We start from the raw sequence: 12,147 nt of genomic DNA, 5'->3' as shown, positions 1-12,147 counted from the left end.
AATGCAGCAAACAACACTTCAGCCTCGATCGAATCAGCGATCAATCGGAGAAAACAGTGCGAAACAGTGCAAGAAAACTCAAGAACACCGTAAGCCTTCAATGAAAACCACAACTTCGCCAGAAACCACCGCTTCCCTGCGAACAACCAAACAAACGAAAGAACTCGAACTTCCACCAAACAGATTACGCGTAAGCAGCAGAAAACCTTACTCCACCGATCGAAAAGCCAAACGAACGGTTCAAAACGCAAATTCACCGAACGAAACTCAAAGAAACCGCGAACGACGGTTGCACCAGCACGCAACCGCGCAGAAAACTTCGGAAACTTCCAAGAACTCACGCTGTGGATGGGAGCAAGTTTTACACGGCCCCACGGTGGGCGCCTGATGATCCTGCCTGTTGACCGGAACGCTGGAAACTGCCTCGTCAAAGGATCGACGTGCGCACCGCTTCTCACCTCCGTTCCTCTTCGGGATCTACCTCAAGAACCTGCAAAGAAACAGCACGGCGCCGCTGCGGCCGATCGCACTCCAACGCTCAAGTCAGTGACGGTATCACCAAAAACTAAGAGAACTAGAACCGTGCAAATCCTCTCTCACAGTCAGCTCTAACTCGCAAGCGTAAAGTGTATGAACTGAACGTGCGTACCTCAGAAAGTTTGTTAAGAACTCTTATATACCTGGTGGCTTTCTCTCTCCTGGCAGTTACAGACTCGGACACGTGGCTTGCATCCAACTGTACACGTGCCATCATCTGGAGGCTCCCTGACTTGGCGCTGCTTCTACTCTCATTTTGGCTAAGTTACTTATGCATGGTACTGCCCAGTGCATAGCTAACTTAGGAGTGCGATCTCTACTGGAACTGGCGAGTTAGGGGCCTTCATACACCTTCCCTGTGGTCTCGCCGGCCGCCTTCATAATCTGCTTCTCCTTCATCTTCGGCGATGTGCTTGCTCTGGCGATCTCCGACTGCTTGGTCGCCTGGGTCTACATCTGGCGACTTCATCTTCAACCTGGCGATCGCCCATTCTGGTAAACTAGAAATCGGAACACGCCAACTTAACAACTGGCGACTACACGTGCCCCCCGACTTCCTTCCCTTATGCCAACCTGGCGCCTTGTCAACACGCCTACACTGTAGCAGGATGCCACGTCATCACACCCGACCACCTGGGCGGTACATTTTCTAATTAGACGCCTTAATTGAGCGCGTTACGTTTGTGATTAAAAGCGCTTTAAATGCTTGGGTAGTTTAAATAGCGCGGAGAATGTTGGGAACGGGGTTCGAACTTTTGGCAAATTTTCCGAGAATACACTCCAGTTGCTTGCTCGAAGTCGTAGGGCTACGCACAAGGGACTGGAAAAGAGGTTGTTTGCCAGAGCGAGAATATACACACAATACACAGTTCTTTTTACCACCTTCAGAGTGCCATATGCGGTGCTCAGATACGGAGGTGCACAGTTTTGGTGTTTCTTGCTGGCTGACTTGAGCGTTGGAGTGCAAACAGCCGCTAGGGCGCCCCTTTGTCCTCTTTTGCAGGAATCCACAGGTAACCAGTGGGAAGGAGTCCCTAACTGATAGTTGAGGTCGCGCACAAAGACGCCCCAGGTCAACCGGACGGAACAGAGGTTAAGACCATGAAGTCTAAATCGCTGGACGAACTGCCCTCGAATGATCGAGAGGCCTGTCAGATCTTGACCAGCGTGGGGGGCTTCGAAACCGCCACTCTGATAAATCTAGAGTTCAATGCCGACGCTCTAGCAAGATATATAAGTAGGAATGTCTTTCCTTATAACTCTCTGGCCTTTGTTTTTGTCGGATTCTTGTTTGATGCATGATTGGTCTGCTTCTTTGTATTTTGACTTTAGCCTGTGCCTAACCTCTGCTATATTTGTCTTATCGATGTGGATTCTAAGATGGATAGACAACGACGGTTGCGACTGGTCCAGGTGCTGAAGTCCAAGGATGAGGTTTTTGCCTCTCCGCCCTCAACCTCTTCCGCACCTCCATCTCCTCCTAACCCCCAACCTCAACCTGCAACAACACCAACAACTCCACCAATCCAAGCTTCTCCCCATCCCCTTCCAAGTTCGCCACCTCCTATCGCAGTCGTGCCCCTCGCGCTGGTCGAGGCGGGTGCCTCCGCAGCCCCCCTTGACAAGCGTAAGAGGGTGGTGGAGATCGTTTCTGACGATGAGGACTCCGCTGAGGGGCAAGTCTTCAAGCGACAGAGAACCCAGCATGCCCCTCGGACGGTTACCTCCGCCGCTTCCTCCTCTCATGGGGCTGAGTCCTTAAGGGAGGATCCACCGAGCGCCACTTCCCCTCCTCAATCAGTGCATCAAGAGCGAGGGCTTGAAGTCGAACCCGTAGGCGTTCTTCCACCTGCCCCAGAACTTCCTCTTCCCATGCAAGAGTCATTAAGGGGATTTCTGAGCATGGGATCTTCTGGTAGCCAAACTGAAGAGCCTCAGAGGGAGAGCCTGTATTATTACATGGGCCTCTTCATGTCCTGCGCCTACACTTGGCACAAACAATCCAGGGCCAAAACCGCTCAAAATTCCGCCTTTCAAGCACTGAAGAAGGAAGTTGCTTCCCTAAAAGAGGATAAGGAGAAGTTAAAAGAGGAGAAGGAGAGGCTGGCTGCCCATTGGGGGCGTCAAGAGAGTGCATATAAAGAGTCACTGGGGGTGGCGCAGAAGGCGAGGGAGGAGGCCAACAAACGGCTGCACGAGGTGGCTCAAGCCCAGGCAGGGCTCCTCAATGAAGTGGTCCCCCTTCGCACAAAGATTGTTGATCTTGAGACGGCTGCAGAAACCTCTAAGGCGTATCAGAAGAAACTCGAGGACCAATGTGTGGACCGGGAGCAGAAGCTGGGGAAGATGGAGGTCGCTCTTGCGAACAAAACTGATGAGAATGCCTCCCTCCGAGCCAAAGTCCAAGAGTTGACCTCTGCCCTGGCCTCCAAGGACCAGGAGATGACCGCTCACGCTTCCAACTTCAAAGTCGCGGAGGATAAGATGATAGGGGAGGCTGCCACCGGTTTCGCCGATGGGTTTGCAGAGGCCCTTGTTCAAGCTACCTGTGCAAACCTCGGCATCGATGTCTCTGGATGCAGCCCCTTCAATGAAGTGGTCGATGGCAAGCTTGTGCCTTTGGAGGCCTCTGAGGAACAACCTTCTCCTTGTTTCAACGAAAGCATCTGATGTGTACATGGTTACCTTTTGTTTAACTTGTAATCGTCATGAACCTTGACTTGTAATTATAACCTTCGCTTTACTTTAACGCCTATTTTGACTTTATCTTCACATTCTTGTCCGCTCCTAACTTCTCTTGCACTTTCATCTATTTCTGCTTCCTTTTCTATATCAAAGACCCGACTGGTACATGCCTTCAACGTATTTCTTGGTTGCTTGGCCTTTACCCTTTAGGTAGCGCGCGTCTCTCCCTCTTATTCTTTCTTCTTAAGGCGTGAGGCACACCCTTTGATGGTCCACGCTTCTACGCTTCTTCTTCTTAATCTTCGAATTTCTTTTTCCCTCTGAACTTGTGAAATCTTCAACCTGCTTCTCACTTACCTTTCCTGGGCCCGAGGCACTCGTAGCCGAAGGCAGTACTGATTTTCTCATCGCTTTAGGATAAAAAGGGGAGTCTCTTCTTTTTGGCCTCGACATCGCTCAAGGGCGAGGAGGGCTTATCTGTTCTTCTGTGGTCTCGACATCGCTCGAAGGCGCGGAGGACTTATTCTACCTGTGTTGGGTGTCTACGCTCGAGGAGAGACCTGCTCTGGGTGTCCTCAGCGTGTCTAAATACTTTGGGACAAAAGTGGCGCTCTGGTGCCCACGCCCATGGGAAGGTCTAAACAATAGTACTGTATCGTCCATGGAGTGTCTAAAAACACCAAGGTGTAACGTTCTAAACATTAGACGCTGGGGCTAATTGTTCCTACTTGAGGAGGAGGCGTCCCGAAGGAATCCCTTAACCCCTGATCAAGGACTAGGCACCAAGATTTTAGCTTGTATCTATTGCCTGATACCGGGGCCAGCTATTCATACCTGAGGAGGGGGCGTCCCGAAGGAATCCTTTAACCCCTACTCAAGGACTAAGCGCCCGGGTTTTTAACTTATGTCTAACATCTGACATCGGGGCCAGCTGTTCATACCTGAGGAGGGGGTGTCCCGAAGTGATCCTGCCTGTTGACCAGAACGTTGGAACTTGCCTCGTCAAACTTGGATCGACGTGTGCACCGCTTCAACCTCCGTCCTTCGTCACGATCCACCTCAAGAACCTGCAAAAGAATAGAGCGGCGCCGCTGCGGCCGATCGCACTCCAACGACCAAGTCAGTGACTGAACCACCAAATACTTCAAGAGCAAACACTCAAGAACTCTCAAGGAACCGTGCAATGTTCTCTATCACAGTATGCTCAAGAACTCGCAAGCGTAAAGAATACAATCTGAACGTGCGTACCTCAGAAGTTCATTGGGAAACCCTTTTATACCTGGTCACTTTCTCTCTCCTGGCAGATACGCACCTGGACACGTGGCTCGCATCCAGTCGTACACGTGCCATCATCTCTACTGGGATTGGCGAGTTAGGGTGCCTTCGTACACCTTCCCTGTGGTCTCGCCGGCCGCCTTCATACTCTGCACCACCTTCATCTTCGGCGATGTTGCTCTGGCGATCTCCAATCACTTGGTCGCCTGAGTTTACATCTGGCGACTTCATCTTTAACCCGGTGATCGCCGGTTCTGGTATACTGGAGATCGGAGCACGCCAACTTAATAACTGGCGACTACACGAGCCCCCCGACTTCCTTCCCTTCTGCCAATCTGGCGTCTTGTCAGCACGCCTATACTGTAGCTTGATGCCACGTCATCACTTCCGACTACCAGGGCGGTACACGAAGGAATCCCTTAACCCCTAATCAAGGACTAGGCTCCCAGATTTTAGCTTGTGTCTATCGCCTGATACCGGGGCCAGCTATTCGTACTTGAGGAGGGGGCGTCCCGAAGGAATCCCTTAACCCCTACTCAAGGACTAAGCGCCCGGGCTTTTAACTTATGTCTAACATCTGACATCGGGGCCTACTGTTCATACCTGAGGAGGGGGTGTTCCGAAGGAATCCCTTAACCCCTGATCAAGGACTAGGCTCCCGGATTTTAACTTATATTGACATTTGGCACCGGGGCTAGTTTTTCATACTTGAGGAGGGGGTGTCCCGAAGGAATCCCTTAACCCCTGATCAAGGACTAGGCTCCCGGATTTTAACTTATACTATACATACCTGTTATCTTGCTCTGAGCTTGGCTTCTGCTTGATAATCTGGTGGCGACGCCTTGTGCTGGCGACGCCCTGTTCTAGTAACACCTTATCCTGGCGACGACTGGTTCTGGCGACCCCTCATTTTGGCAACGCCTTGTCTTTGTCTTTGTTTCTTTAACCTTTGATCTTACATTCGAATGAGAGAAAAACTAGGGCAACAATATTTTAACTTTTCCTTTCTTTATTTGGGTGACCTCGTTAAAAAAACCCCGGGAGGGAAAAAGAGTGTCCCCTTTACAAAGTTCCACTGAAACAACATCAAGTGAAATAAAATTTTAAATTTGCTGCATTCCAACTACGTGGAATGGGCCCCCCTTCTAAAGTCTCTAGTTTATACGAACCATTCCCTTTGGCTTTGGTCACTCTGAACGGTCCGGTCCACTTGGGAGACAATTTATTTTCGAGCTCGTAAGGGTGAGCCTTCCTCATGACCAAATCACCAACCTGGAATTGTCGCAGCTTCACCTTGGAGCTATACTGCCGCTCCACTCTTCTCTTCACTGCTTCTACCTTGATTTTCGCCTCTTCTCTGGCTTCATCTATTAGGTCCAAGTTCACCCTCCTTTCCTCGTTGGATTCTTCTGCTACGAAGCCTAGGAAGCGGGGCGAGCTCTCGTGGATTTCCACCGGGATCATGGCGTCCGATCCATACACTAAGCTGAAAGGTGTCTCCATGGTGGAGGATTAAGGCGTGGTGTGGTAAGCCCATACGATCCTTGGCACCTCTTCAGCCCACGCCCCTTTAGCCTTCTCTAACCTGCGCTTTCTCTCAACAAAACTCTATTTGCTGACTCGACCTGCCCATTCGTCTGAGGGTGTTCGACTGACGCAAACACCTGCTTGATTCCTACTTCCGTGCATAGCTTCCCCAATTGTTGGCTTGCGAACTGGGTGCCGTTGTCTGAAATAAGACGCCTTGGTACCCCGAAACGACACACGATGTTCTTCTAAACAAAGTGTTGTACCTTGTGCGCGGTGATCTGTGCTACTGGTTCGGCCTCTATCCACTTGGTGAAGTATTCGATGGCAACGATCAAGTACTTCATCTGTCTTATCACCAATGGGAATGGACCTAGGATGTCAATCCCCCAAGTATGGAAAGGCCATGGGCTGTATATGGATCTCAGTTCCTCTGACGGCGCCTTGTGCCAATTAGCGTGCATTTGGCACTGCTTGCAGCGCTGGGCATATCGCACGCAATCCTCTCTTACTGTTGGCCAGAAAAACCCTCCACGTATCACCTTGGACGCCAAGGACCTTCCTCCCACGTGGCTCCCACAAATACCTTCGTGAAGCTCGGCCATTATCCTGGTGCACTCGTTACCACTTACGCACGTCAAGATAGGGTGCGTAAACCCATGCCTGAACAATATCCCATCAACTAAGGTGTACTTGGCGGCGTTCCTCTTGATCTTCTTGCCCTCCTCTGGCTCCGCTGGGAGGATTCCATCCGCTAGGTATCGCCTGTAGGGGGTCATCCAAGTGTCACCTTCCTCCAAAGTGCATACCTGCACGCCCCTTTCTCCATCTGGCGAGGCTGCGTAAGTACTGATGCAGGGTGCCCTCGCCGTGTCTTGACTCAGTGATCGATGGTTACGTGGGTTTCCTCTTGCTGTGCTGACATGAAGAACATCTACCCTGTTGTCTGCAACAAACTTTCCCCCCTTGCCTGAGCTGGCCAGCTTGGCAAGCAGGTCAGCTCTGGCATTATGCTCCCTGGGGACGTGCACCAGCTCAAACGCAACGAAGGCTCTCTTCAATATCTCGACATACCTTAAGTATGCGGCCATCTGTGGATCCTTCGCTTGATATTCTCCCGTTACTTGCCCTGTGACTAATTGTGAGTCACTATTTGCCAAGAGGCTCTGAGCACCCATTTCTTTAGCCAAGAGCATCCCAGCAATTAGTGCTTCGTACTCCGCCTGGTTGTTGTTGGCCTTAAAAGCGAAGCGTAAAGCCTGCTCGATCAATACTTCATTGGGCCCTTCTAAGATAATTCCAGCCCCACTCCCTTGCTGGTTGGAAGAGCCATCCACCGAGAGCGTCCACTGTGCCCCTACTTCCACTTCTTGAGAGTCTCCTCCTGGTGAGAGTTCTGCCACGAAGTCGGCATAGACTTGCCCTTTGATGGATCCCCTGGGCTCATATTGGATATCGAACTCTGACAACTCGACCGCCCAGTGAACCATCCTCCCCGCTACGTCTGGCTTTTGGAGCACCTTCTGGATGGGGAGATTTGTCATTACCACCACTGTGAAACTGTGGAAATAATGGCGGAGCCTTCGTGCCGAGAATACTACAGCTAGCGTTGCCTTCTCTAGTGATTGGTATCTCAATTTTGGGCCTTGCAAGGCCTTGCTTACGAAGTAAATGGGTTTCTGTACCTGGTTTTGTTCCTGGACCAACACAGAGCTAATGGCCCACTCAGTCACCGCAAAGTACAAGCGGAGGGGGACGCCTACTTGTGGCTTGCAGAGCACAGGTGGCGTCGCCAAGTACTCTTTCAACTTGAGAAACGCTGCTTCACACTCGTCTATCCACGCGAAACGACTATTCCTTTTGAGGCATTGGAAGTAAGGGTGGCCCTTCTCCCCTCCAGCTGATACTAATCTCGATAACGCTGCCATTCGCCCTATCAATTGTTGTACTTCTTTTACTGAGGTTGGGCTCCTCATGGCGATGATGTCTGCACATTTGTTATGGTTCGCCTCAATCCCCCTCTCTGTGAGTATGAACCCTAAGAACTTTCCTGCCTCCATGCCGAAGGCGCACTATTCTGGGTTTAACTTGAGGTGGTACTTTGATATGGTAGTGAACAACTCTTCTAGATCAGCTGCGTGTCGCCTTCTCTCGTGCGAAGTTACCACCATGTCGTCCACGTAGGCCTGTACGTTTCTTCCCAGCATAGGTGCGAGGACCTTCTCCATCAGCCTCTGGTAGGTGGCGCCTGCATTTTTCAAACCGAACGGCATCACCTTATAGCAGTAGCTGCATGTCTCCGTCATGAACGCCATTTTGCTCTCGTCCCTGGGATGCATCTTGATCTGATTGTAGCCCGAGAACGCATCCAAGACTCTCAGCATCTTGCAGCCCGAGGCGCTGTCCACTAATGCGTCGATGTTAGGCAGCGGATACGAATCCTTTGGGCACGCCTTGTTCATATCTGTGAAGTCAACGCACATCCTCCATTTCCCGTTTGCCTTTTTTACCAGAACCACATTGGCTAGCTACTCAGGGCTGAGCATCTTCTGTGTTTCCTCCTTCACGACGAGGCATCGCTCTTCGTTGAACTTCCTCCTTCTCTGTCTCACAGGGCGAACCTTTGCATCCATGGTGAGATGGTGGCACAAAAAATCTGGGTCTATCCCTGGCATATCCGCCGCAGTCCACGCGAAAGCATCGAGGTGGCGTGAGATTACTGCAGCTACCTCTTCTTGTTCTTCTTGGCTCAGCAAGCGTCCTAATTTGAACACGTTACCGCCTATTTGTCTTTCTACTGTGTTATTTTTTGGTCGGGGTCGCTCATTCTGTACATTCTCTGTAAGAGGCTCGTTCATGGAGTCCTCTTCCATAGGCGTCCCCCCAACGGGTGCATCGGGCATCGCCTCCTCTGGCTCTCCTTCTGTGGGCGAGGCCTCTCGTGTACTCCTTCCCTTGTCGAGGCATCGCCGTTTCTTCCTCCTGTAGGCGCTTCTCCTATAGGCGTCGCCCCTGAGGTAGCTTCGACCGGCGTGGGATTCGCGGGCATCGCCTCTTCAAACGGTTCTAACTCCCTTTGCGAATTTGGAATGAATGGTCGTTCAATCACCATGACCACGCCCCTCTTTGTCTTCAGACTATTTTCATAGCACTTACGGGCTTCTTCCTGATCCGACTTGACCATGATCACCTTACCACTAAGATCTGGTAACTTCATCTTCATGTGGCTCGTGGAGGACACCGCCCTCAATCTGTTCAAAGCTGGTCTGCCTAGCAAAATGTTGTAGGCTGAGTTGGCGTTCACCACTAAGTACCGGATGTTCTCGGTGCGTGATGCTGCTCCATCAGTGAAAGTTGTCCTCAGCTCCAAGTAGCCTCGTACCTCTACCGGATTATCTGCAAACCCGTACAAACATCCAGTATAGGTTCTCAAAAGGTCGGGGGACAACTGTAGTTTGTTGAAAGTGGACCAAAACATTACATCTGCGGAACTCTCCTGGTCGACGAGCACCCTATGCACCCTCCTTCCTGTCGTGACTACTGAAATGACCACTAGGTCATTGTTGTGTGGGACCACATCCCGCAGGTCGGCCCTTGTGAAAACGAGATCTGACTCCCATGGGTCGTCTGGAAATTCTTCTGCAACTGTACTCATTGACCTCACATATTTCTTCCGTTGAGAGGCAGTGGGCCTCCTCCAGAAAAACCGCCAGAGATGGTGTGCACTTCTCCGTGAGTTGGGACTTCATGTGCTTGACCTTCCTCTGGCGTCGCTGAGACTGTGGTCGTGGTGGACCCCGCGAGATAATCTTTCAAGAAACCATTCTTCACAAGCTCGTCCAATTGATAGCCCAGTGCCAAGCAGTTGTTGATATGGTGCCCAAACGCCTCGTGAAATTCGCACCATGATTACTTGTGAGGCCCCAAAATTTTGTCAGACTTCACTGGTGGCCTCAACCTGTCAGCTATGTTGGGCACAACGATGAGGTCTTTGAGTTCCACCACAAAGTTGTGCCTCAGTGGCCTACTCCCCTCTCTCCTTTCTTCGGCTCGACCCCTGGGCGGGGCTCTTCTTGTCTCATAAGTGCGCTTCCTGTCCGAGTTCCTTCTCTCTGTGGCAGCTTCATGGACCCTAGAAGGCTGTGTGCGTATCTGCGCCCTTGGTCGCACGGGTGCAGCGATCGTGCACTTCTCGTACGCCTCGCCCTCCGAGGCAATGTGCTCTACCGCTCGACGCCTCACTTCAGCAAAAGTTCTGGGGCAACTACGGTTGAGCGACTTGCTAAAAGATCCAGGGCACATCCCTTTCCTGAATGCGTACACGAACATGGGCTCTTCTGTGGTACCTACCTTTACGACCTGTGCTCCGAAGCGACTTATGTATTCCTTCAGGGTCTCCCCTTGGAATTGTTTCACGTCGAAAAGGTCGTACGAGACTGGGGCTGGGGCCCTGTTGGCCAAATACTGCTCTCGAAATAGTCGTGAGAGCTGTGCGAAGGACGTGATGTGACCCTCTGGGAGGCTGATGAACCAATCCAGGGCCATCCCAGTCAAAGTGCTCATAAAGAGCTTGCATTTTACGGCATTAGAGCCGCCGACCAACATCATTTGTGTGTGGAATACCGTGAGGTGCGCCTCGGGATCCTCCATCCCTTTGAAGGTTACTTTGGGCCCTGTGAATGTGTTGGGGATTACTATCTCTAAGATTGCCCGTGAGAACGGTGTTGTGAATTCCCTAGGTGGGGAGGCGGTCTCAGGCTCGTCTACATCGCGCCATCCGCGACGTAACTCCTCATTGGCTCGGTGGAGCTCATCATTTCTCGCTTGGGAAGCTGCAAGATCCGCCTGCATGCGCTCTTGCTCCACTTTCGAGGCGGCGATTGCGTCCTGCAGCCCTTGCATCATGCCCATGAGTTGTTGCATGGTCATCTCTTCACTCCTAGCGCGTGCTGGTCTCATGGCCATGGCTTTCTGGAAACTCTCTCAATTTATCTCGGTTTTGAGAACTGGAACTGAGAAACCTGCGTGGTGGGACTAACGTTTTAGATCGGCCCCACGGTGGGCGCCAAATGTTCCTGCCGGTTGACCGGGATCGTCTTTTCGCGTGGCTTGTCCCTGCGAGCTAGGGCACCTTCGTCTTGCTCCGTCTGCGAGTACTTGAAAGAAGTGAACAAAGTGGCGCCCTCGCGGCCGTTTGCACTCCGACGATCAAGTCAGCTAGCGAGAAACATCAAAGGGGACACACCCTTGAGAGGTGGTCGAAAAAGCTGTACTGAATGACTGAAACTGTGTGGCTAGAATTGTGTCGCCCTAATTGCCTTGTGCTCAGTTTCAGTGCGCCACGAAGACAACTAGGGTTTGCTCTGTGTATCTGTGTGTATTAGGTTAAAAATCTCCCCCTCCTCAAATGCTCCCAAGGTGCCTTTTTATACCGTTCTCATCTTTCCAGCGCATCAAAGCGCATTGAAAGCGTATAAAAACATTCCTTGGAACATTCGAATCTTAACTGAATTAACGCGTACCTTGGAAAACTTTCGTTGAAACCTTTAATGAGCACGTGTGCCTTGCCACGTGCCCTTCTGACTTGACCGTTTATTCTGTGCAGAGGGTCCCACAACGCTGCAACCCAACTTAGGGTTATTCCCTCGTGCGAGCCCTCTTTCCTGCGAAGTGCTTTTGGCACGTGGGTTGACTTTCTAGGCGACAACTCATGCACCCCAATCATTAGCTGCTTGCCCTGGGGGTGGGTCCACCCTTCCCTCGTACCATGCACGTGGTTCTCCCCTGGTTATGGCCCTCTCATGGGCCGTATCTGTTCCGGGGTCTCCCAATGGTGGCAGGGGTACTTCACGAGTCAGGATATCCCCTTCTGGTGCTAGACTTATGGCCTTGAAGCCACCTTTCTCTTCTCCTTACTGTTGTTCTGTATGGTCGAGGCTCAAGGCCTATCGGGCGATGTCATTGCTCGGCGATGTTTCTCTTTAGGCAAGGCCCCTCTTGGGCGACGCCTTTCATGGGTGATGCCTCAACGAGGCAACGACTCGAGCGACCAACCTGTTGACTTCTCTTCCTCGGGTCCCTTGAGGGATCCCACCAAGCGTTGACCCTGACCTTTGGTCGATG

General features: G+C 51.6%; 3 protein-coding genes across 3 annotated transcripts; 1 reads left to right on the top strand and 2 right to left on the bottom strand.

Annotated features, from left to right (window-relative positions):
- Positions 1 to 1,917: 1,917 nt before the first annotated feature.
- LOC137832969 (pre-mRNA-splicing ATP-dependent RNA helicase prp28-like) lies at positions 1,918 to 3,207 on the top strand. The gene has a single exon (XM_068641372.1). The coding sequence runs from the start codon at positions 1,918 to 1,920 to the stop codon at positions 3,205 to 3,207; it is 1,290 nt and encodes a 429-aa protein (XP_068497473.1).
- Positions 3,208 to 8,552: 5,345 nt separating this feature from the next.
- Positions 8,553 to 9,679, bottom strand: LOC137832967 (uncharacterized). The gene is made up of 2 exons (XM_068641371.1): positions 9,181 to 9,679; positions 8,553 to 8,785 (listed from the first exon to the last, which is right to left on the bottom strand). The coding sequence occupies exons 1-2, from the start codon at positions 9,677 to 9,679 to the stop codon at positions 8,553 to 8,555; spliced, it is 732 nt and encodes a 243-aa protein (XP_068497472.1).
- Positions 9,680 to 9,933: 254 nt separating this feature from the next.
- LOC137832966 (uncharacterized) lies at positions 9,934 to 10,989 on the bottom strand. Its single transcript, XM_068641370.1, has one exon. The coding sequence runs from the start codon at positions 10,987 to 10,989 to the stop codon at positions 9,934 to 9,936; it is 1,056 nt and encodes a 351-aa protein (XP_068497471.1).
- Between the last annotated feature and the right edge of the window lie 1,158 nt (positions 10,990 to 12,147).

Source organism: Phaseolus vulgaris, chromosome 6 (assembly GCF_000499845.2).
Source record: "Phaseolus vulgaris cultivar G19833 chromosome 6, P. vulgaris v2.0, whole genome shotgun sequence".
Taxonomy (NCBI): Eukaryota; Viridiplantae; Streptophyta; class Magnoliopsida; order Fabales; family Fabaceae; genus Phaseolus; species Phaseolus vulgaris.
This window is presented reverse-complemented; position numbering and strand designations above follow the sequence as displayed.

What these genes read in the sequence shown, in the direction of transcription:
- LOC137832969 (XM_068641372.1), top strand. Translation starts at nt 1,918, where the DNA reads ATGGATAGACAACGACGGTTGCGACTGGTCCAGGTGCTGAAGTCCAAG.
- LOC137832967 (XM_068641371.1), bottom strand. Translation starts at nt 9,679, where the DNA reads ATGAGTACAGTTGCAGAAGAATTTCCAGACGACCCATGGGAGTCAGAT. An exon ending in GTCGGATCAGGAAGAAGCCC is followed by an intron (nt 8,786 to 9,180) that starts GTAAGTGCTATG and finishes TGTTCAAATTAG; the next exon opens with GACGCTTGCTGAGCCAAGAA.
- LOC137832966 (XM_068641370.1), bottom strand. Translation starts at nt 10,989, where the DNA reads ATGGCCATGAGACCAGCACGCGCTAGGAGTGAAGAGATGACCATGCAA.